At 39.6% G+C, this 21,204-nt stretch overlaps 1 protein-coding gene across 5 annotated transcripts in view; it reads left to right on the top strand.

Annotated features, from left to right (window-relative positions):
* The window catches only part of LOC131060626 (telomerase reverse transcriptase), a 284,041-nt gene that overhangs the window by 157,031 nt on the left and 105,806 nt on the right, over positions 1 to 21,204 (top strand). For all 5 annotated transcript variants that reach the window (XM_059207616.1, XM_059207617.1, XM_059207618.1 and 2 more), the window contains one exon: positions 15,642 to 15,777. In XM_059207616.1, coding sequence (XP_059063599.1) covers positions 15,642 to 15,777 — 136 coding nt within the window. The remainder of the gene's footprint in view (positions 1 to 15,641; positions 15,778 to 21,204) is intronic.

The raw sequence follows: 21,204 nt of genomic DNA on the forward strand, positions 1-21,204 counted from the left end.
TTGTAATTGAAAATTAAAAGTGGATAGTGATCTAGACTTAGTTTACATGACTCGGTGTGGGAGCCGAGCATGGATGCGTTATGATGTTCTTTCATGCTTAAATGTTGTTAAGGTAAAATGAACATAGTAATGTTTCCTTTGGGCCTAAAATGAACGCAATTGCATCTTGGTTGAGTCTTGTCTCACCTCTAGATGGTTGTGCCTAGAGTGTTGAGTTGTTTTGGGCCATTTTGGATTGTCTTGTAAAGACTTGTAAAAGTCGTAAAGTGTTGTTTCTTCTTGCCCTTTAGTAGGGGTTAGATCCTATCCTTGAACCTTGTTGAGCTGTTTAAATTTTGCGAAAATTCCTGTGTTTTGGGCTTCACTTGTTGAGTCTTCACCTTAATGGCTCTCTAACTGTATGAAGTGGGTAAGGCTTATACCGAACCTTAATCACTGATTAGCCCTTATTGGCATAGTTTTTCCTTAAGGTTGTTGGGATTTCGCCCTAGCAGTTAAGTTTCCTCTTGGCATGAGGAAGGGCCTTTCACTGAATTTCAATTCCCGAAGTGTGCTTTAAAGGCCTTTTTTCTTTAAGTTTATCGAGTCTTAGGCATGACACTTTTACCCTATAAACTTTGGTAAATTTGTGAATGAGGTAAGTTGGAACCTCAACTCCTAATTCCTCGAAAAGTCCTCTTCTAGATTTTGTAGTTTCCAAGATCGTTGAACTTTGGCCCTTGAGGTTTAATCTTAACAGCCATGTTTCTAGGCAACACGATAACCAAAAACCTTGAGCCTTGACCTTTAATAAGTTGTGTGGTGCAAGTCTAGTGTATTAGGTTTTGGCCATTGGACTTGTGCCTTTTCATCTACATCTTTCGGTAGAAAAGAGTAAGTCATAACTCCGACCTTTGAAACCCCAATTGAGTTAATCAGCCTTCGAGTCGTGGTCTTTCTCTTTTTGAAATCTTTTGTTTCGCAAAGGAGGAAAGGCGAAATGCCAATCATCGAAACCTTGACAAATGAGAATCGACAAGGTTGAGAGGGAGTAAGACCTGCTAGTTAGGCAACCTCTTATGTAAGTTGGCCTTTGTGTTTGAGAATCGTCTTTGGTCTTGTTGAGTGGATTGGAGGAGAATGTGCCCTCATCCTACTCCTTGTCTCAAAAATTGACAGTGTTGTTATCTAGCCTAGTAGTGTTAGCGCCTAAGCATTTTGTCATTGTTGTTAGTATTGGTAGTGTGTGTTGGGTGTGGGTTGGAGGATGATGTTTCCCTCATCCCATTCCTATGTGGTGTTGTGAGACAACACGGTTGTGGGTTAGTACTTGATTGCTTTCGAGTGTTGTCTCCTGTCTCATAGGTTTATAGTGGTGGATTTGTCCCACTGTTGTTTAGTCTTCTATTGGTACCTCTTTTTTGTCGTTGTGTCACAAACGACACTCGTGTGCACGTTATAGTGCAAGTGTGACATGTTGTGACATGTCTTTGGTTTTTTGGTTGTGTTTCAAAAAAAAGTTGTTTAATCAGGTTTTACCTTGGTCCTTTGGACGAGGCATTACCATTTCTCATTGACTTTATGAAGGCAAATGTTTTGCTAACTAGAATTTATTAAAATGTTTTTTTTGTTGTGTAATGTCCCCTTCTTGCACATGGTCAATTTGGCTTTCCATTAGCTTATTCTCGAGTTCCTTTAGGCTAAGTGGAGTTGGTTAGGGAACTCAATGTACTGTGGAGAGCTCAAGCATGTGATTTCAGTGTGTTCTAGCAGAGTTTCTATTTTTAGCATATGCTATTTTTACTGAGTGCTATTGTAGGCATTTGGTCTCAGCTTCAGTTTCCTCTCAACTTCAGAGTGATGCGTTTTCAATTTCAGGCCTTGGTGAGTTTCCTAAGGTTAGAGGAATAATACTTTCTGATTTACACTTAAGTATTTTAAAAAGGTGACTTTACTTTAGACACTTAAGTGACAAAGTGTTCCTAAAGTGTCCCGAAATGCTATGCCTAGGGAAGGGGGACAAAACTCGAGCTTTAAAAGTTCATTTTATAATCCCAAAAGGGGGACTCCAAGGAGAGAAGACTATTAAAAGGATTTTAAATATTTAGTGAGGGAAAATAATTCAAATTCAAATTGGTTGCCCTAATTCTTCCCTCCACTATAAATATGAGTTTTGGCTCTCATTTTGAATATTCTAAATTGACAACTTAAAGGAGATGCTGTTGGAATGAACTCAGAGAGTTTTCTTGTTGCTGGTTGAGGAGGAAAACCTTGTTTAGTGGTGCTGGTTTCGGTGGCGAAATATCCACCCTAATTGGTTGGAGTTTATAGATAGAGATTTTCAGTATTTTGGCCCTTGCAGTTGGTGTTTGGCGTTCGAAGATAATGCAGTTGGTGGTGAAACATCATGTGGTGCATCATCAATTTGCACCCTAGGTGGAGAAGGCAATATCTAAGGGAAATATTCACCTTATTTTTGGAGTGTTGTTTGAGTTTATTTGCATATTTCTGGAGTTTTCCCTATGCTGGCTGTACCATCTTAGCTATTCAGAGTTTCACATTCTTGCTGACTCAAAAATAAGGTGAATATCATTTTGGGTATCATCGCAAACGATTTTATATGATTGGGCGATGAAGATTAATATATAATATGTGGGTTTAAGCTGTGTTTTAAATTTCCTGAGACAAATTGTCCCTAGGTAGGTCTTATATCTGCTGTAGACAAATGTGGGAGATTTGCTGAGTCTAAATCTGCTGTTTAAAGGGACCAAAGTACCCTCATTTGGTGTGCCTGGGTATTGTGATACTGTTCCAAGTATCGTGTAGCTGTTTGAAGCAAGTTTTGAATTTATGTGAAAGATCCCTAATGGATCCCCTTGCTGATCCGCTGTAATTTTTAATATAATAAACTATATTTTTCTTGTGATTTTGCTGATGGTCTTACAAAATAGAGAGAAGTTGCAGAATGTTTGGTTTCTTTTTGTATTTTTTTGAATATATAAGCAAGTAATGAATAAAGAACAACAAATAAGGAAGGAAGCTGAAACAAGTAAGAACATTCAATTAAATCAGAATTGATACAAATCGTACCAGGCAGATTTCTGATTTATAATATCCAGATTATTCCCTACGCACTGGGGATGTGTTTACATCCAATAATAGCACCAACTGAAGGGTAGATGATGAACACAAACCAAGAACACCAGCTATGGCTGAATGAAAGTCTTCACCACTTCCAGCGTAAAGTGTACCTGCTGTAATGGTGGCATCAAGCTAAAACAATCACGCCCCATCCGGGAAATTCAACTACCCTGTTGAAACCCTCACCAAGCAATCTGAATCTCCACAAGGAATAGCGCATACACTCTGACCAATAATGCCAATGCCAAAAGAATCCACTACCAATCAACAGCTAAGGGCTACGTCCCAGCCAGTACCAATCATGGGGTTTGAGTCCCAGATTGAAGAATTGCTCTACTAGAGCAATATCGCACCAAACAAGTTTTCAATATGTAAAAGATAATGAGAAATTAGGTTTCCTTCTCCTTATATCTCTTTCCTTCCTAATCGAACCCTAAAGATATATGAAAAGTGCACTTTAATAAAAAGTCATATTTCCCAATATTGGGCGCCCAAGTATAGAAAAAACACCACTTTTTCAATATAAAATAACTCCAAGCGCCAAAAGGACCCTGGCAAGTGAAAATCATTTAGAAAAGTTCAAGACCTTTCCAACGAGCTATAACACATGGGCATACAAATCCAAATGAAGCCAAAAACCCCTTATTACTCCGAAATGGCTATTGACATAGCCTTATTTAAAACATTAAAACGCTAACCTAGGAAATATGTAAATATATTAAAAATATAACCCAAATAGCTACAGAAAGCTCAAAAGACACCAAAAGCCTGAAACTGAACTTGTCACCTGTATGTGACTGATGTCGGAAATCATGGATCAATTGGCAGTCTAATCCCTAAAATCTAGGGATGCTCCTAGAAACTAGGAAACACACCCAAATCTCTTGAAATTGAAACCATCTGAAAGGTCATGAATAACCTCACAACTAGCAACTGTCACGAGCTCCTAAAATTTAGGGATATCCCCTAAAATCTAGGAACTGCTCCAAACTGGCTCCAAACTACCTGTAAAGCCAAAATCTAGTCACTATATGCATTGAATGAGTCCCAATCAACCTCTGCTAGCCTACGAGACTCCAATGATAGGCCAACTCCTCCGTCTTTGATGTCCACTCTAGAAAGGGGACATGACATTATGGGAATTTATTCAAGGAAATTGCCCCTACCCTCCTTGAGGCTGCTGCAGCAATTTCCTGAGTTATCACTTCGGTCTGAAACCCTATTTTATGGCATTGGGTTTCATTTGATTGAACAGATTTAAACATGGAGGTTTCTGACTTTGAGTTTGGTGAAGTTGGCAACACTTGTGTGCTATTCAATGAAGACATGTTGAAGTCACAAGGAGATTCTTGAACTGTTTAATGACTTTTTTTCAGAGCGCACACTTCCAGGTCTGCACATAATCAGTTTAGTATTATTTCTGATTTATGTAGTATGTTTGTTGAAAGTTGGAAATAAAGTGTTTGATTCAATGCAAGTTTCAATATCTTTCTACTCTATATGACATGCCTTGTTTTATTCATGAAATAGTGTATGAAATCTGAAAGTAAACAATCTGCAAAAACATTACACAATGGTTCCTAAACTTGCAACACATTTCAGAAAAAAAAAATCAGGGCTGCATACTACATTCAGGGATCATTACCTTCAATATGCATGGTGAGTTCCTTTTGTTTTTGCTTAATTGTTTGTGTTATCACAAAATTTGCACCCTTGCTGAGCTATCAACTCAACAACCTCGTGAAACATGGAAACAACCCTGAAGTGTGGGACCTTGCGCAAGGGGGTTGAATCTCCGGAGAAGGCCGGCTTCCTTCTCAATCCAAGTGTAGGTGTTGAACCAACTCAACACTTCAAATCTTACTTCTAAGCCTATCCTAATAGCTTGTAGAGGAAAAGGGAAGAGAGAAATGCTTAAAATGAAAGGAGGTGATGCACCAAGATAAGAGATGTTTCTCTCCTCACTTGAAATGGCACAAAGAATCGACTGAAATACCCAAGAGATGCACAAACTTCAGTTGCATGAATGACCTTAACGCACGTATGGAGGTTAGGACTTATCGAATGTCAGGAGGGGAGAAGGTTTCCCACAAGTCACACCCAAAAACAGGTTAACACAACATATATGTGAAAGAAGGCCACAACATACACTTACAATGAAGCTAAGAAAACATACATAGCATGCATAAGTTGAAGGAAGACAAGAACGATAATTTCAATACATTCAAAGGCCAATGGCCAAACTTCTAGTTGCAGAAATGCAAAATATACAAGTCTTCAAGAGAAGTGAAAGAGCATAGAATAGCTCAAGCCAGCAGGGAGAGAACCCTTTACAATGAGGTTTAATGACCTTATATAGAAAACTAGTTGCAAGAGTTGTTGGAGCATTAAAAACCTTGAGTGTTGATTACACCATCTAGAAGTGTTGCAAGCCGGAAGGAAGTTGGGAAGACCTCGGAAGCACAAGTTGCCGAAGAGAAGAAGGCAAAGGAAAGGAACTTCGGAACCTTGGGGTTCTGGAGTTCCGGGGAAGAGAAGAACGTTTTAGCAACTTGAGAACTTCGAGGGTCCGGAGTTCCGGTTTTGAGGACTAAGGAACTTCTTCTAGACAAGACAACACTTCACACTTCATAATTCCATTGCTTTTCTCTTTGATCAACTGGGGCAGCACTGGTCCATGGAACATATCTCTGATCGGTTCTCATTGATGAACCAAGGGTGTCATAAAATGACAACATTTTTGGTGACCTCTGCGGGATGCTTGCCTGCTAAGCATGAAGTCCAGAAGCCTTGAGCATCCATTGGGCATTGAGTCATTGAAAAGACCCAAATCATGTGTGCGCTATCGCTTGGAGGGAAATTGGAAACTAGAGCACACACCCTCTTAAGGAGGATGCGGAAGGTGCACAAGCACTTATGAAAGCAAAACAACTTTTAGTCTGATATTTACATAGTCATCAACACCCTCTTTAGAAGCAGGGCTTGAGATGAATCCCATTCACTGGGATTGGAAGAACTTCCCCATCAAGCCTGGAGAGATGAAATGCATTGGCCTTGTTGCAACTAGTGATGACATATCGACCACTCCAGATAGCATCAAATTTGGAGTGTTGCCCATCTTTGGCTCTGTCTGCATCCCACTTTAGAACTAGATCTCCCTCTTTGAAGACCCTATTAGTAGCGTTTTTTGTCAAAAACTCTCTTGACTTGTTTTCGATGAGTCTCAAGCGTATGCATAGCTTGACCTCTAACCTCCTCCAGCTCCATTAGTTCAGCTAGCCTTACTGTATGGCAGCATTCTTTGTCAATTCCAGCTGATGTGCTAGTTCAAGAGAGGGTAACTCTAGGGAAGTTGAGAGTCTTGTAATTATCTTGATGAGGTTCTTGTTGGAAGATTCAGCTAAGCCATTACCTTGAGGGGAATAATTGGATGACGTCTTCAAGTATACACCATGCTTCACTACCCAAGAACTGATTTGAGTTCCAACGAATGCCTTGGCATTATCTGATATGATGGTGGAGGGGACACCGAATCTTGTCACAATTCGATCAAGGAATTCCAATACTGAGGCCTCAGTGGCATTCCTCAGTGCAACTGCCTCTGTCCACATAGTGAAGTAGTTTGTTGCGGCCAAGATCCACTTGTGGCCAGTACTAGAAGGTGGATTTATCACGCTAATGAAATCTAAACCCCATTGCACGAATGGTTGATCTGCTCGGATAGGGTGAAGAGGTAGGGCAGCTAGTCTTTGCTTTCCAGAGAAGAAAGCACATTTCTTGCAATGCTTTACCCATCTATGTGAGTCATTGAATAAGGACAGCCAGTAATAACCAGACCTCATTATTTTGATAGCTGCAGTTCTTGCAGAGAAGTAGTCCCTTGAAGAGCCATCATGAAATTCTTCTAACAATCTGCTGACTTGATTTTGCTCGATACATCTTAACAAGACTCCATTAGAGTCTCTTCGAAAATGGGTGCCATCACTAAGACATAGGGGATGGACTGCATCCTGAAATGCCTTCTTTTGGTGCTGTCTAGACCTTGGGGGTATCTACCTTCCATTAAGAAGGTGGTCATGTCACTTACCCAATTGAATCTAGTTGGTTGATCCTCTTGTAACACAAGGGCAACCTTTGAAGTAGTCTCAGAAGATTAGACAAGTTGTTCGCATAGGCCCCTGCCTCTTACAAGCTTGGTGATCTTGATGTCGATGTTGTATTCCATGACCTTGGTTATCCACCCAACCCTCTTCTCGCTGATGTCCTTGTTTAGAAGGAAATCCTTGACACTTGCATGTGGAACTAAGAGCTGGATCTTGTTATTAGACAACATGTGTCTGAACTTTTTCAATGCCCTTACAATAGTGAGGACCTGCTTCTCTACATAGCTATACTTAAGCTCATAGTCCTTTAACCCCTCACTAAAGAAAGCAATAGGTTGCTCCAAATTATTATTGTTCAGCTGTGTTAGGACAACTTGAGATGCTGGATTCTCCTCCGAAGGTATAGAGGATAAAATCCCTTTCATAGTTAGGGTTGACAAGGGTAGGGGCGTGAGCAATTGCTTGTTTAATCTCTTCAAAATCGGCCCTCCCCTCCTTGGTCCAACTGAAAACCAAATTTTTCTTCAACATGGAGGTGAGGGGTTTTACCATGGTGGCAAGGTTGGGAATGAACCTCCTCACAAAGTTGATCCTACCAAGGAGACTTTGCAATCCCTTCTTGTAATTGGGGAGTGGGAGAGAAAGAATAGCCTCCACTTGCTCTAGGTCAATGGTCAAGCCATCTTTGGATACAATGTTTCCGAGCAATCTTCCTTGATCAGTAGCAAATACACACTTACTAGGGTTCAAGGACACACCATACTCCCTGCATTAAATGAACACCTGCTCAAGATGACCAAGATGGCCAACTTCATGCTTTGAATAAACGGTTATGTCGTCAAGGTATATAAGCACAAACTTTGCTAATACCCCCTTGAAACCCATGTCCATTGCTCTTAGAAACGTGGCACTTGCATTGGTTAGCCCAAAAGGCATCTTGCAATAAGCATAGGTACCCCACTTAGTAGTAAATGGAGTCTTGTCTTGGTCTGATTCTTGGACTAAAATTTGATTGTAGCCTGAATACCCATCCAAGAATTAGAATCTTTATGAGCCACTGACCTTTTGAAAAATCTGCTCCATGGAGGGAAGGGGATAATGATCTTTGAGGGAGGCTCTGTTGAGGTCGCTAAAGTCTACACATAGTCTGATTTCCCCATTTTTCTTCCTTACAGGGACAAGGTTGGCCACTCAAGAGGAGTGCTTGATAGGGAAGATGATATTGGCTTCTATGAGCTTAGTCAACTCCTTCCTCATTAGTGGCTCAATCTTGGGGTTTATTGGCCTTTGCTTCTGTCTAACTGGCTTTGCATCCGGGTTTAGCTCTATAGTATGCTAGGCTAGGCTAGGGTCAAAACCCTTCAAATCTTCATAGGTTCAAGCAACTATGTCATCATATTTTTGACAAAGCTCAACAAAGGCCTCTTGTTCAGTTGAGGAACATACCTTGCCCAAGTTTAGAGAGCTACCCTCAGCAACAACAACTGGCTTGTAATCACCCTTCTTTGTAGTCAGGTTCATCTTCTTCTTCAATTGATTGTCCGAGTTGAAAATGCCTTCCAAGATAACTAGGCCTTTAGGCAACTTGTTGGAGTTGAGCTGCATGATTTGATTTCCATACTGGTCTTGCAGCTTAGACTGATTTTTAGCAGAAAATTCTGCTTCATTTTGCAAGAAATTAACAATCTGCTGATCACTTTTGAATACTTGCCAATTTGCCTAATTGTCTGGGACAACAGGCTTCACAACAAGCCTGATGTGTTGTTCCTTTTCGCTTGCAACATGCGCTGGTATGTCGAACTAAGCACTAACCGCTGCAAGCCTATCAACATGCTTGTTCAGACTTCTAGGAATACTCTGGATGTTGAAGACCTCAAATCCTTCAATCAAATCCCAAACCCTGTGTTTGTATGATTTGAGTAGGTTGTTCTTTGTTATACTTTGAGCTCGGATGTGATTAACAACCAATTCGCTATCTCCAAATACCTGCAAGGTTTTGATCTTTCTGTTTTGTGCAAGTTGGAGGCCCTGGATCAAGGCTTCATACTCAATGATATTGTTGGTGCAACCAAATTGAAGCCTAAAAGAGAAGAAATATTTCTCTTGCTTAGGAGAAACAAGCATCACACCGACACCTGCACCGTTTCTGTTTCTTGAACCATCAAAAAACATGCTCCATAACCCCTCTGAATCTCCTTGTGTCTTGATGAGGTTAGGGATAGGAGTATTCTCTTCATGGATACAATAGGTACCAAGCCCAGTCTCTTAAGTCTTAGCTAATGGATCAAACTGAAAAGCATTGGCCCATTCGTCCAACAAACAATCAGGGACCTCTTGCAAAAGAGTAGCAAGCTCATAGACTGTACACTCCTCCCCCTCTTCATGCAAAGTGCAATTCATGTTTATAGGGCTGGGGGTGTAGGGCTCAATGTGGTTTTGGGCAATGGGCTCTGCCCTTATGGTAACCTTGTTACCATACCTTGTTCGAAATAGCATGTGGGACAATCAAAAGATAGGTATCCACCTATCTTGGCGGTGAAGTCTCTAGACATGCAGATGGCAAAGAAGGTTGGGAGGTCGATGATTGATACGTCTTGCAAGACAGTGCAACCAGGGCATGCATGCAAGGTTAACTTCAAATTTTTAACAACCCCTACTGTCTTAATAGAAGTGCCATCCAATTCGACCACCCCTTTAGTCACAGGTTCATATTCTATGCCAAGAAGATTAGCTACCTTCTTAGGCATGACTGAGCTACTAGCTCCTGAATCTATCATGCAGTTGTGAACTAAGTTATCTCCTATGATTAAGGAGAGATAGAAGAGGGGAGGCTTGCTGATCTTGTTTGAATCTTCCTTCGCCATGGGCTGTACAAAACTGGTGGAAACTGCCTTCCTACCGATTGCTGCCTCATCACCTAACTGGTTGATGTCCTTCAGTGCCTCCTTGAGAAAATCCCTTTGAGATGGGATGGAAAGGGCCTCCCATGTAGTGACATTGAGGTTGGCCTTTTTCATTTGATCTACTATATTGAAAGGAACACCAGCTGAATTTAGAGGCCCCCTTGAGGCTACAAGGTCTACCTTTTCTCTTTGGAGGACTTGGGCCTCCCCCTGCCTCTTGCTCCCTTGCATGGCATTTTGGCTTGTATCCTGGACAACTAAATTTGGCATTGGAGCTTGGGCTGATGTTGAAGGTGAGGCAACTTCCATAACTCTCTTCTTTGACCTTGTATATTGTAGCATAGACTCACCGTTTGTTTGGTTCATCCCACAAAATTCTGCCTCCTGCCAATTGACAAAGGTAGAATCTCCTTGCAAGTAAGCCTGAGTGCCAACACTAGGCTGATTTAGGTCATATTGCTGGCCAGAGGTGGTTGGCTCATCCTGCACCATTAAAGCTTGGACAAACGCTCTATTTTGGCATGCACCTTCGTTGTGTGGCTGATTGCATGGTTGACACCAATCTTGCTCCTGGGCGAGGTTGTTTTGCATTGGAACCATTGCTTTTGAGTTGCTTGTAGCTATGGGGTTCACACTATTCAAAGGATTGGCGTTGCGCCATTGGTTTTGCCCTTCAAAGGGTGGCCTATTCTACTGATAGTTTTGATTTTGTGCTTGATAAGGTCTGCTATGCTGGGCTTGTTGCCTCTTTAGTGTCACCAACTCATTGCCAAAGTTTTGCAATAGAGTCTTGACTTCATGGAGCTCACTAGAGGATGTAGAGGATGTGGATGGTTGACCTGCGGGGGCCATGGGGATAGGGGCCAAGGTGGGTTGTTGAGTAGGAGCTTCTGTGAAGAGAGGCATTGCAGGCCTTGGAGCTATCTTCCCAGCCTGTATAAAAAAATTCTAGCCCTTACGGCTATGTCATATGCCCCTGGTAGAGAGGCTCCACCCATTGATTGTATCATGACATTGACAGCTATATTGCTATTGAGAGCTCTTAGATAATACAAGAAGGCATGATTTGGAGATGGCTTCACTAGAGCAAGAATTCTATTCCATGTCTTTTGGAATCTGAAACTGAAATCTCCCATGAACTCATAAGGTGCCCTCTTAATTGTAGTCAACTGCTCCAAAAGTGATAGATGATCACTTTTGTCCTCGAAATGGTTGCACAACATCTCCCCAATTCATCCCAATTGTGAATGGAGCTAGACGACAACCCTCTATACCACTGCAAAGCTTTTCCTTTCAAAGACGTGGCTAAGAGTCTGACAACAACATCATCCTGAGTGACATTATGGATGGAGCAGATGTCCGCAATGTCTTCAATGTGCTCAATGGCGGTAGTAGCTGTTTCACCGGTGAAGTATGGTATACTCTTTAACACAGCCACTGGTATATCATTCCATTGAGTCAAAATAAGAGGACTCCCCCCATTGAAGGTAACAAAAAACTTGATTTTTGACCATGTGAAACATGGTCTATTGATATGAATGGTGGGAGCCCTAGACAATAATGGTCTTGTAAATGGAGGGGTAGAATGAGACCTGGGAGATGGAGTGTTTACAACCTTGACCCCCCTAATTGGTGACAAGAAGGTCTACCTCCCCACTTTCTAGAGCGTGAAGATGAGAGTTCTACAAATTGGAAACTACCTCTAGAAGACGCCCTTGTATGAATTCTGGGCATGAAATCCAGAGTTGTAACAAGTCATGAACAAGAGTGGACTTGTGAGTAGAGACTTCCGAACCTCGGGGTTCCGGACTTAGGAACTTCGGAAGTTGGGGGTTCCGGACTTGGGAACTTCAGAACCTGGGGGGTCCGGGGTTCCGGAATTACGAACTAGTCATAAACAAGAGATTGGGCTTGTGAGCAGAGTCGCAAAGTGCTTGAGAGATGACTGCCTCTAAAGGCTGAGACACTAAGAACAACACTGAATCCTTAGCATGTACATCGAAAGTCTGTCCCATTGGGCGTGCCAAAAACTATTATTACAAAAGCTTGCACCCTTGTTGAGCTATCAACTCAACAACCTCGTGAAACATGGAAACAACCCCAAAGTGTGGGACCTTGCGCAAGGGCGTTGAATCTCCGGAGAAGGCCGACTTCCTTCTCAATCCAAGTGTAGGTGTTGAACCAACTCAACACTTCAAATCTTACTTCTAAGCCTATTCTAACAGCTTGCAGAACAAAAAGGGAAGAGAGAAATGCTTAAATTGAAAGGAGGTAATGGACCAAGATAAGAGATGTTTCTCTCACCCGAAATGGCACAAAGAATCAACTGAAATACCCAAGAGATGCACAAACTTCAGTTGCATGAATGACCTTAATGCACGTATGGAGGTTAGGACTTGCGAATGTCAGGAGGGGAGAAGGTTTCCCACAAGTCACACCTAGAAATAGGTTAACACAACATATATGTGAAAGAAGGCCACAACATACACTTACAATGAAGGTAAGAAAACATATGCAACATGCATAAGTTGAAGGAAGGCAAGAACAATAATTTCAATTCATTCAAAGGCCAATGACCAAATTTACAATTGCAAAAATGCAAAATATACAAGTCTTTAAGAGAAGTGAAAGAGCATAGAATAGCTCAAGCCAGTAGGAAGAGAACCATTTACAATAAGGCCTAACAACCTTCAATATAAAACTAGTTGCAAGAGTTGTTGGAGCATTAAAAAACCTTGAGTGTTGATCACACCATCTAGAAATGTTGCAAGCCGAAAGGAAATTGGGAAGACCTCGGAAGCACAGGTTGCCGAAGCTGGGAAGACTAAGGAAGGAACTTCAGAACCTCGGGGTTCCGATGTTCCAGGGAAGAGAAGAAGGCGAAGGAAAGGAACTTCGGAACCTCGGGGTTCTGGAGTTCTAGGGAAGAGAAGAAGGCAAAGGAAAGGAACTTTGGAACCTCGGGTTTCCGGAGTTTTGGGGAAGAGAAGAAGGCAAAGGAAAGGAACTTCAGAATCTTGGGGTTCCGGAGTTCCGGGGAAGAGAAGAAGGATTTAGCAACCTGGGAACTTCGGGGGTACGGAGTTCCGCGTTTGGGGACTAAGGAACTTCCTCCAGAGAAGACAACACTTCACACTTCATAATTCCATTGCTTTTCTCTTTGATCAACAAGGGCAGCGCTGGTCCATGGAACATATCTTTGATCGGTTCTCATTGATGGACCTAGGGTGTCATAAAATGACAACAGTTTGTTCTTTCCCAATGCCTTTAGCTTTGATTTTGACTTTCCCTTTTTCTTTAAGAACATTTGCTTTGGTGCTTGGTCTATGATTTCTTCTGTAGCAATTTCTTATGTTTTTGCTTCCAACCTTTCTTTTTTCTTTATCAACCCTTTTCTTTTCTCTTCCACTCTGCTTTTGTATTTTCATTTATACCTATAGATTTTTAAGAAACTGTTTACTTATGCATTGCATTTTCTTTATTGAACCTATAAAATGCTGAATAGATATTTTTTTCTTATTTCCTGTCATGATTCATAGGCCAACAAGGTCAAGGTTTTAATACTACTGTTATGCTCCTTTTTAACATTTCTACGAACTCTGCAAATTTTTAAGATTCCTGTCTATGGAATACTTATGAAATGTTGAACAACAATGTCTAATACCAATATTTTCTATTGAAACCCTTACAGAAAGTGATAAACAAATCATACGCAAATCCACCATTGATCAAATTACAAACTACTAAATATAAATTGCCATCAAATGGCAGCACCAAATATAATGCAAGAAGGTTAATTATTAAACCCTAATCAACTCATGTAAATACTAGAATCTGATAATAAAATGATGAATACCTTACACAATTCCACCATTGTTCAAACTACAAATAATTGAATATAAAGTGTTTTCAAATTGAAGCATCAAATATAGACGTAAAAAAGTTAATGACTAAACCCTAACCAAGACATGTATAAATATTGAAATCTGATATATATGATTGTCACCATATTTTTTTGAATTATTGATGTTGCACAACAGTAATCACATTGATATTTTGAAACAAGTGATAGAAATGCAGATATATTGGAAAATAAAAATATTGGAACAATGATGCTCTATTTGGTAAAAATGCAAGAACTTATATGTTCGTACCAACTGCTGCTAAAAATACTCATCCTAATGATAGGGCACTTATAGCAGTATTGTAGTGGTACTATAGCAAATTGAAATGCTGAAAAAAACTCACCACACTAATAGGCAAACATGTGGAACTTAGACACCACTAGAAATTGGGAACACATTGGAGTCTTCTCAACTCAATTGCAATTCTTGGATGAAACTCCTCAAAGAATAAGAGGATTTTTATCGTAGGCTCTTTCTTAGAAACCAAGTGGTTTTTTCTCTTAATCTCCCCAGTCAAAAGATTTTCACCCTTAAGAGAAATATATGAACACAAGTGCTCAAGCTATTAGATAAAAGGAGGGTTTCTATTTCATAAACAATAGATCATTTCGTTTGAGTAAGCAATTTTCTTCCTTTTATAAGTTCCTTTTGGTCCTTCTAGTTTTAGTTTCCTTTTTACTCATAACACTCACTTCAAAAGTGTTTAGAAACACTTTTTAATAAAATATTACATAAAGCCTTATAATGTCCCCATTTAGATGGCCATTCTATAAAAATAATTATAATACTTAAGTTGTTCTTTTACAATGTTTTGAAATAAAGTTATAGCAACCAACTTAAATTATTTTTATTAAAATATTTCCCTAAGTTTATCTTCTTAGCCCATTGAAACAAAGAAATGGGTTCCCAATTAATTTAATTAGAAAAGGGACATGAGAAGTGATAGAATGTTGCTAATAGGATAGTTTTGTATTGGGTGATTTTGATTTTGTGCTGATAGTGCTTAGGTCTCAGACACACAGCACATGCTTTTCTCACTTTCCCATGTTCCTACCCTAGCTGGTAGATTATCACAGTGATCTAGCACCAGTTTGCAATCCTGAGTGGGTGAATGTGTATCAGTGCTGTAAAGTCATCTTGATTAGCAAAGAACAGTCCAAATTGCAGGAGGAATCACCATTTTCCTATGAATGGTAAAGGATAATATTCTCACCTCTGTGCATTTTGAAAAGGGTTTGGCTTAGCTGTTTGGGCATTGATAGAGCAGAGGGAAGGAGTGGAGATAAAGAAGCCATTTAATTTGTAGACCCATAATCTAATTGACAGTGTTTTGAATTGTAGTCAGAAATTGCCATATTGTTAGACCACAATTTGAGCTACGTATTTAGCTAGTGTGAGACATTCAATGATTTAAATATGCTTTCCCAAAAGGGTAATTAATTGTCTTGAATAGTTTAGTACATACTTATTTTATATATTGTAATTAATTGTATTCAATAATCTAGTATATGCTTATTTGAAATATAAGTTTCCAGCCATTGTTGGTTGGATACATATTGATTCGTAATAATCTTTTTTTTTTCACATAATTTAGTTTCTTCTTTATGCAGAAATTGGGGTCTCTTATCAACTCTAAAAAGTATTATTAGAAATTCTCAACGTTGCCGATATGCAAAACTTCTTACACGTCATTGCTCGGTTCAAATCAAGAAACCAAGTGAAACTTATACTATGCCATCATCAGAGGTGAGGGATGATAATCATCTTAGGAATTGTGTCATTTCTTGTCATTACTTTTTCTGTTGCATGCATAGATTCTTTTGGTATAGACCAATGATAATAGAGAATTTTGTAGTTTTCTATTACCTTCTTGATACGTATTGACTTTTTGAATTTAGTTGTTCTCCTTCAAATGTATTTAGAAAGCATGTTGTTGTAAACCAGTTACCCTCCACATGGATTCAAATGGCCAACCATGGACATGAAAGATAACACAATGGAGCTTACATCTAATTGGGTTAGGGAATCAAAATATTTAGTTCTAAATTTCGATACACCAATATTTGCACCTTATCAAAGAGTGCTATCTTGATCTGATAGTGTTGTGCTAAATAGCTAAGTAAACAGATGTGAATGAGAGATGATGGAGCCTATATTGTCCTAGTCAGAAAGTGTAATGTGGAATGATTCAATGGCATACAGACCTGAAACATGGTCATGGGATACGTAAAGAATGAAAAAGGAGGCATGATATATGACTTTAGATTGATGGTTTGATTGATGTATGCTAGCTTTTTGACGACACGGTAACACTTTCAGCTAGGGATGGAACTATTAGGGATTCTTTTGTCCATGGATGAAATAGTATTGCTGACTGGTGAGAATGTGACTGATAGGATGGCAAAAAACAGTGCAGGAAGTGTTGATGTGTTTTTTTAGGACACCTCGAACACAGAATAAAATACACCTAAATGCCCATAATGACATCTAAATGCAGTTTTTGGTATATCTTCTTCTCTCATCCAAATTTGGTGATATCCTGATTGTAGATCGATTTTGGAGAAGTACTTGGTTCTATGTAGTTCATCAATCAATTCATCTATCCTAGGTATGGGATATCTATTTTTGATTGTTTTCTTGTTTAGAGCTTTGTAATCTATGCACATTCACATCGTGCGGTCCTTTTTCTTGACAAGTACTACTAAAGATGCAAAAGGGCTAGACCTAGGCTGAATATGCCCCATTTCTAGCAACTCCTTTATAGTTTTTTCAATTTCCTCCATAAACTTGCAGGGATGTCTGTAAGGGGTGGTGATCATTGGCTTGGCTCCTTCTTCTAACTCAATGGTGTGCTCAAAATCTCTTTTTAGGGGAAGACTTGGGGGAATGTCTTCAAAGATTTGCTCGTGTTTGCTCAAGATGGGACGAATATCTATGTGGATGGTTTGTTCTTGGGGGGTGGATTTATCTAAGATCATACATTGGGCCATCCGTTCCCCTTGGCCATGTCTAAGGATTTTCTTTATTTTATTACATGAAACTATTTTTGGGGACCCATCAGGCAACCCTTTTAATGTGACTTCCTTTCCATTGTGTTGGACACAAATTTCTAAGTTAGGAAGGTCCATCATGAAACGTCCTAAAGAGTGGATCGAAGGTCTCCCCAATATTACATTGTTTTCCAACTATATTACATAGAAGTCCCCTTTGATAATGTGCTCTCCCATTTTGATCTCTAGTTGGGGAATGACCTTGGTGCATTGATTAATTGGTCCATTGGCTAAGGCCACTTTAAATCCATTAAACTCTTTGGCTTCAAATTTCCTTCTTGACACCAAGCTTTTGCTAATAAATTGTGGGTGGCCCCACTGTCAACCAAGGCAATTACTTTCTGCCCTTTAAGAGTACCTTTAAGTCGAAAATGTCTATGTTTAGATGTTCAAGAAATGACTGCCAAGGTTCCGGGTTCATCATCATCCAATCTTATCTTTTTGGTAGGATTCTCAAGTGCCTCCTCAACGGTTGTTCCTTCTATTTTGTGTACTTGTCCCCTTTTGCATTGATGATCCCTATCCCATGGTCCTTTACATTTAAAGCATAGGTTCTTTCTCTTTAATTCCTCGCGTTGTTTTTTTGAAGTCCATCCCTTTGCACACATGCCCACGTTCCCATTGTTCTTTGCAATGAAAGCATAAATTTCCTTTTTGGGATTCCCTCCTATTTCTATCTTCCCTATGAGGATTTTTGGGAAGTGAGTTGAATGTAAAGTTTTTGAACTTATCCTTGGCTGGTTAAGTGTCAAATTTCATTGCCTTTAGGGCTGCTTCTTCTAAGCTGGTTGGTTCCATGGCACTGACTATGCTGCGTATTGAATCTTTTAATCCTTCTACAAAGAGGTATGTGAGTCTTTCTTCTGAGATTTCAAGCACCATAACAACTAATTTTTGGAAGTTAGTGGTGAACTCTTCTACTGATCCTTGCTGTTTAAGTTAAGTTAGTTCCTTGAAGTACCATTGGGGGTGTTTTTGGTCAAACGTCTTGATGAGTTTTTGTGTAAACTCATCGCAGGAGTTTATGTATTGATGTCCTAGGGTGATCAGCCCGTGGTGCCACCATTCATGGGCTGTCCCTGTCAAGTGTAGTACTGCAAATTTGATTGCATTTTCCTCTGTCATGAGACTTAACGATAGGTAAGTATCTAATTTTTGAACCCATGAGCATGGTGAAGATTTTCCTGACCTGTCAAAACTGGAAAGTGTTAGTGTGCTAACCCTTTCTTTAAGGTCTTTATCAGAAGATTTCTTTCTTTTTATATGGGTGCTGGCTTTTATTTTGGCATCACAATAATCTTTAAAGGATGCATGTCTTCTTAATTTGGGGTTCATTCTTGAATAGATTACTAGGAGTTCATCCACATTATTTGGGGCATTTTCCTTTTCCCCTTCTGCCCCATGGATTTCCCTAGGTAGGAATGAAGGCCTTGCTGGTCTGGAATTATTTGCTTGTTTGTTATTTTCTGAATGGTTAAAATGGGCTTCCCTCCCATTGTTTTGGTTAGACCTAGAGTGATCATTACTTGTGGTTTGGAGAGTTTGCATGAGTAGTTGGTTTGTTTTGGTTTGGTTAGTTTGGTCTGTTTGCTCCATGAATGCCCTTAATTCATTGCTTAGCTGGTCACTCATTCCATTTCCTCCTCTAGACATTAACTACACTTTATAGGATGACAGGAAAGCTGCTTTGATACCAATTGTAATGCCCCTTATTCTAAGTGCCTCAAATTAAACCTTACAACACAAATTCAGAAGATTAGGGTTAAGGGAATTACTTGTGAAAATTGTCCTTCCAATTTCTGGTCTTTAAGCCGTGCAATCATCATATATAAAACACAAACGTGTGTGTGTGTATATATATATACATATACACACACACACATATATATACATATACATATACACACACACATATATGTATATATATATATTTATATATGTATATATATATGTATATGTATATATAGATATGTATATGTACATCTATATACATGTACATATATACACATACACATACACATACACATACATACATACATACATACATACATACATACATGCATACATGTATGTATGTGGTATATACTATGTATATATCAAGCTGTATTGCTTTCAATTAGGACATGTAACTATATTTATGTGAAATTTATTATTTATTCTAAGGTTTGGGATAGGACAAGGATAGGAGTAATTCAGCCAACCCTACTAAGCGCAAAAGTGAATCATTGACCCTTTTGGCCTTGGTGGCAGATCTTAGGCCCCATCCAAGGTGGCCCACTCAGCATGTTGCTGAAATTACTGACCTATCTGTGTCTTATCTTCTGAGTTGCTGCTAACCTATTATGGTAGGATCGGGATAAGAAAAATGCAGAGGAATTTCCAGCTTAACCAAACTAAGCCCAAGAGTGGGGCATTGACCCTCCTGGCCTTAATGGCAGCACTTAATTATCCAGCAAGGTGGCCTACTTAGTTGGCAGCCTTAATCCTCTTCCCAAATTTCTCATCCTCTCCTCCATGAAGGAATTGAGCAGTTAATAACATTACATCAGAAACGATTAATAGTTTCTATCCATATGAAACAATATGCATAATACGTGAAAGTAAACTACTGCACGAATAGTAAATATCTATTAGCAATTATTCTTATTACAACTCTATTGTTGATTAATGCTGGTAATTTTGGGACACTGTCTGAATTCTAAAATTAAAACAGTCTTATTGTTTTACTGTAAATGTACTGCTTATGTTTATTCTTTCTTTTAACAGAATATGATTGTGATTAATTTATATTACTATATTATTCAAATGGAGGATTATATATTCCAGATCCACATCATATCAAGGACTGGTTATACGTACCAGTTCCTGAAGATACCTTTGATGCCTTCCTTGCTTGTGTGAATGCCATAGCAATCTCCAGCGAACACGATCTTCTATTCTTATTATTTTTATCCTATCATGTACAAACATGAGGGTGCATTTGCATGTGCTATATGCACAAATATGATGAGCGCAAATGAGATGGTCGTGTGCACAAAAGGTGTGCTTGAGCGCATATGAGGTGTTTGTTTGCACAAAGTGGGGTGGCTTTGCTATGTATGCTTGCATAACTTTGTGTTGAAGCCAACCTTGTGAAGAGCTTGGGCGGGATTTTGGTGTATAAATGCGCAAACATGAGCACATTATAACCTTGGGTATACACAACTCAGGCACATTTACAAGCTGTGTATGCACTTTGTATAGGGCAGGTTTGAGATATGAGTTTGCACAATGCACGTTGAGACCACCCTATGGCAACACTTAGCCAATTTTTTGAATGTTGATTTGCACCATGTATGAGGCCGGATCTTGAGTGAAGGCTTGTACAAGTTCAGCAAGTGGGTGGGGTTGAGGTGTTATCCTAGACTACTTTGAGCACAACTTGAGTGGGTTCCAAATGTACTTATGCACAAATGTATGAGGGTACATTTGTACCATAGTCTTTCACTACATGGGCGGTAAGTAGGGGTCCTTGTGCTCTAAATGATAGGTTGGTTTATACACGCTACAAGGAGGTTCATTCCTACCCCAGACAAATTTTGTCCTCACCAACTTTGGATGCACATTGAGGGTTTCACTACACAAAGATCCTCCTTAAGTGCATTTGGGGTAGTACATGCACAAAGATAGTGGGTTTGAGGGGTTCATGTACACAATGCTGTGCATGAATTCGTGCATTTGGGTGCATGTACATGGTGCAAGGGGGTTGACTCTTGACTTTGTCAAATTTTCATACTTTCCCTCACTTAGGTCTTGCAGAAATATGGACTTGAAATTCATGACCTTAAGGTATTGTGCTTGCAATTCCTGACGGAATTACAAGGAAACTTACCACTTCTTGGTCTTATATCCATTCCTAAGGACAAACCCTATGTATCTTGACACTTCGCCATTCATTTCATGCAAATTCTACTTACCACTAACTAAAGCAACGATCTTGATGCACAAGACATCACATACCTTATGAGCTAGGAAACTGAAACTGACTGCTAAGCTACGAAACATAAAGCAAAACGGCCTAGCCTACAAGCAAAAAAGAGGGGTCCCCATTTGCAATTGGGTGATGTCTAAAAACATCACAACA

This window comes from Cryptomeria japonica, chromosome 7 (genome assembly GCF_030272615.1).
Source record: "Cryptomeria japonica chromosome 7, Sugi_1.0, whole genome shotgun sequence".
NCBI lineage: Eukaryota > Viridiplantae > Streptophyta > Pinopsida > Cupressales > Cupressaceae > Cryptomeria > Cryptomeria japonica.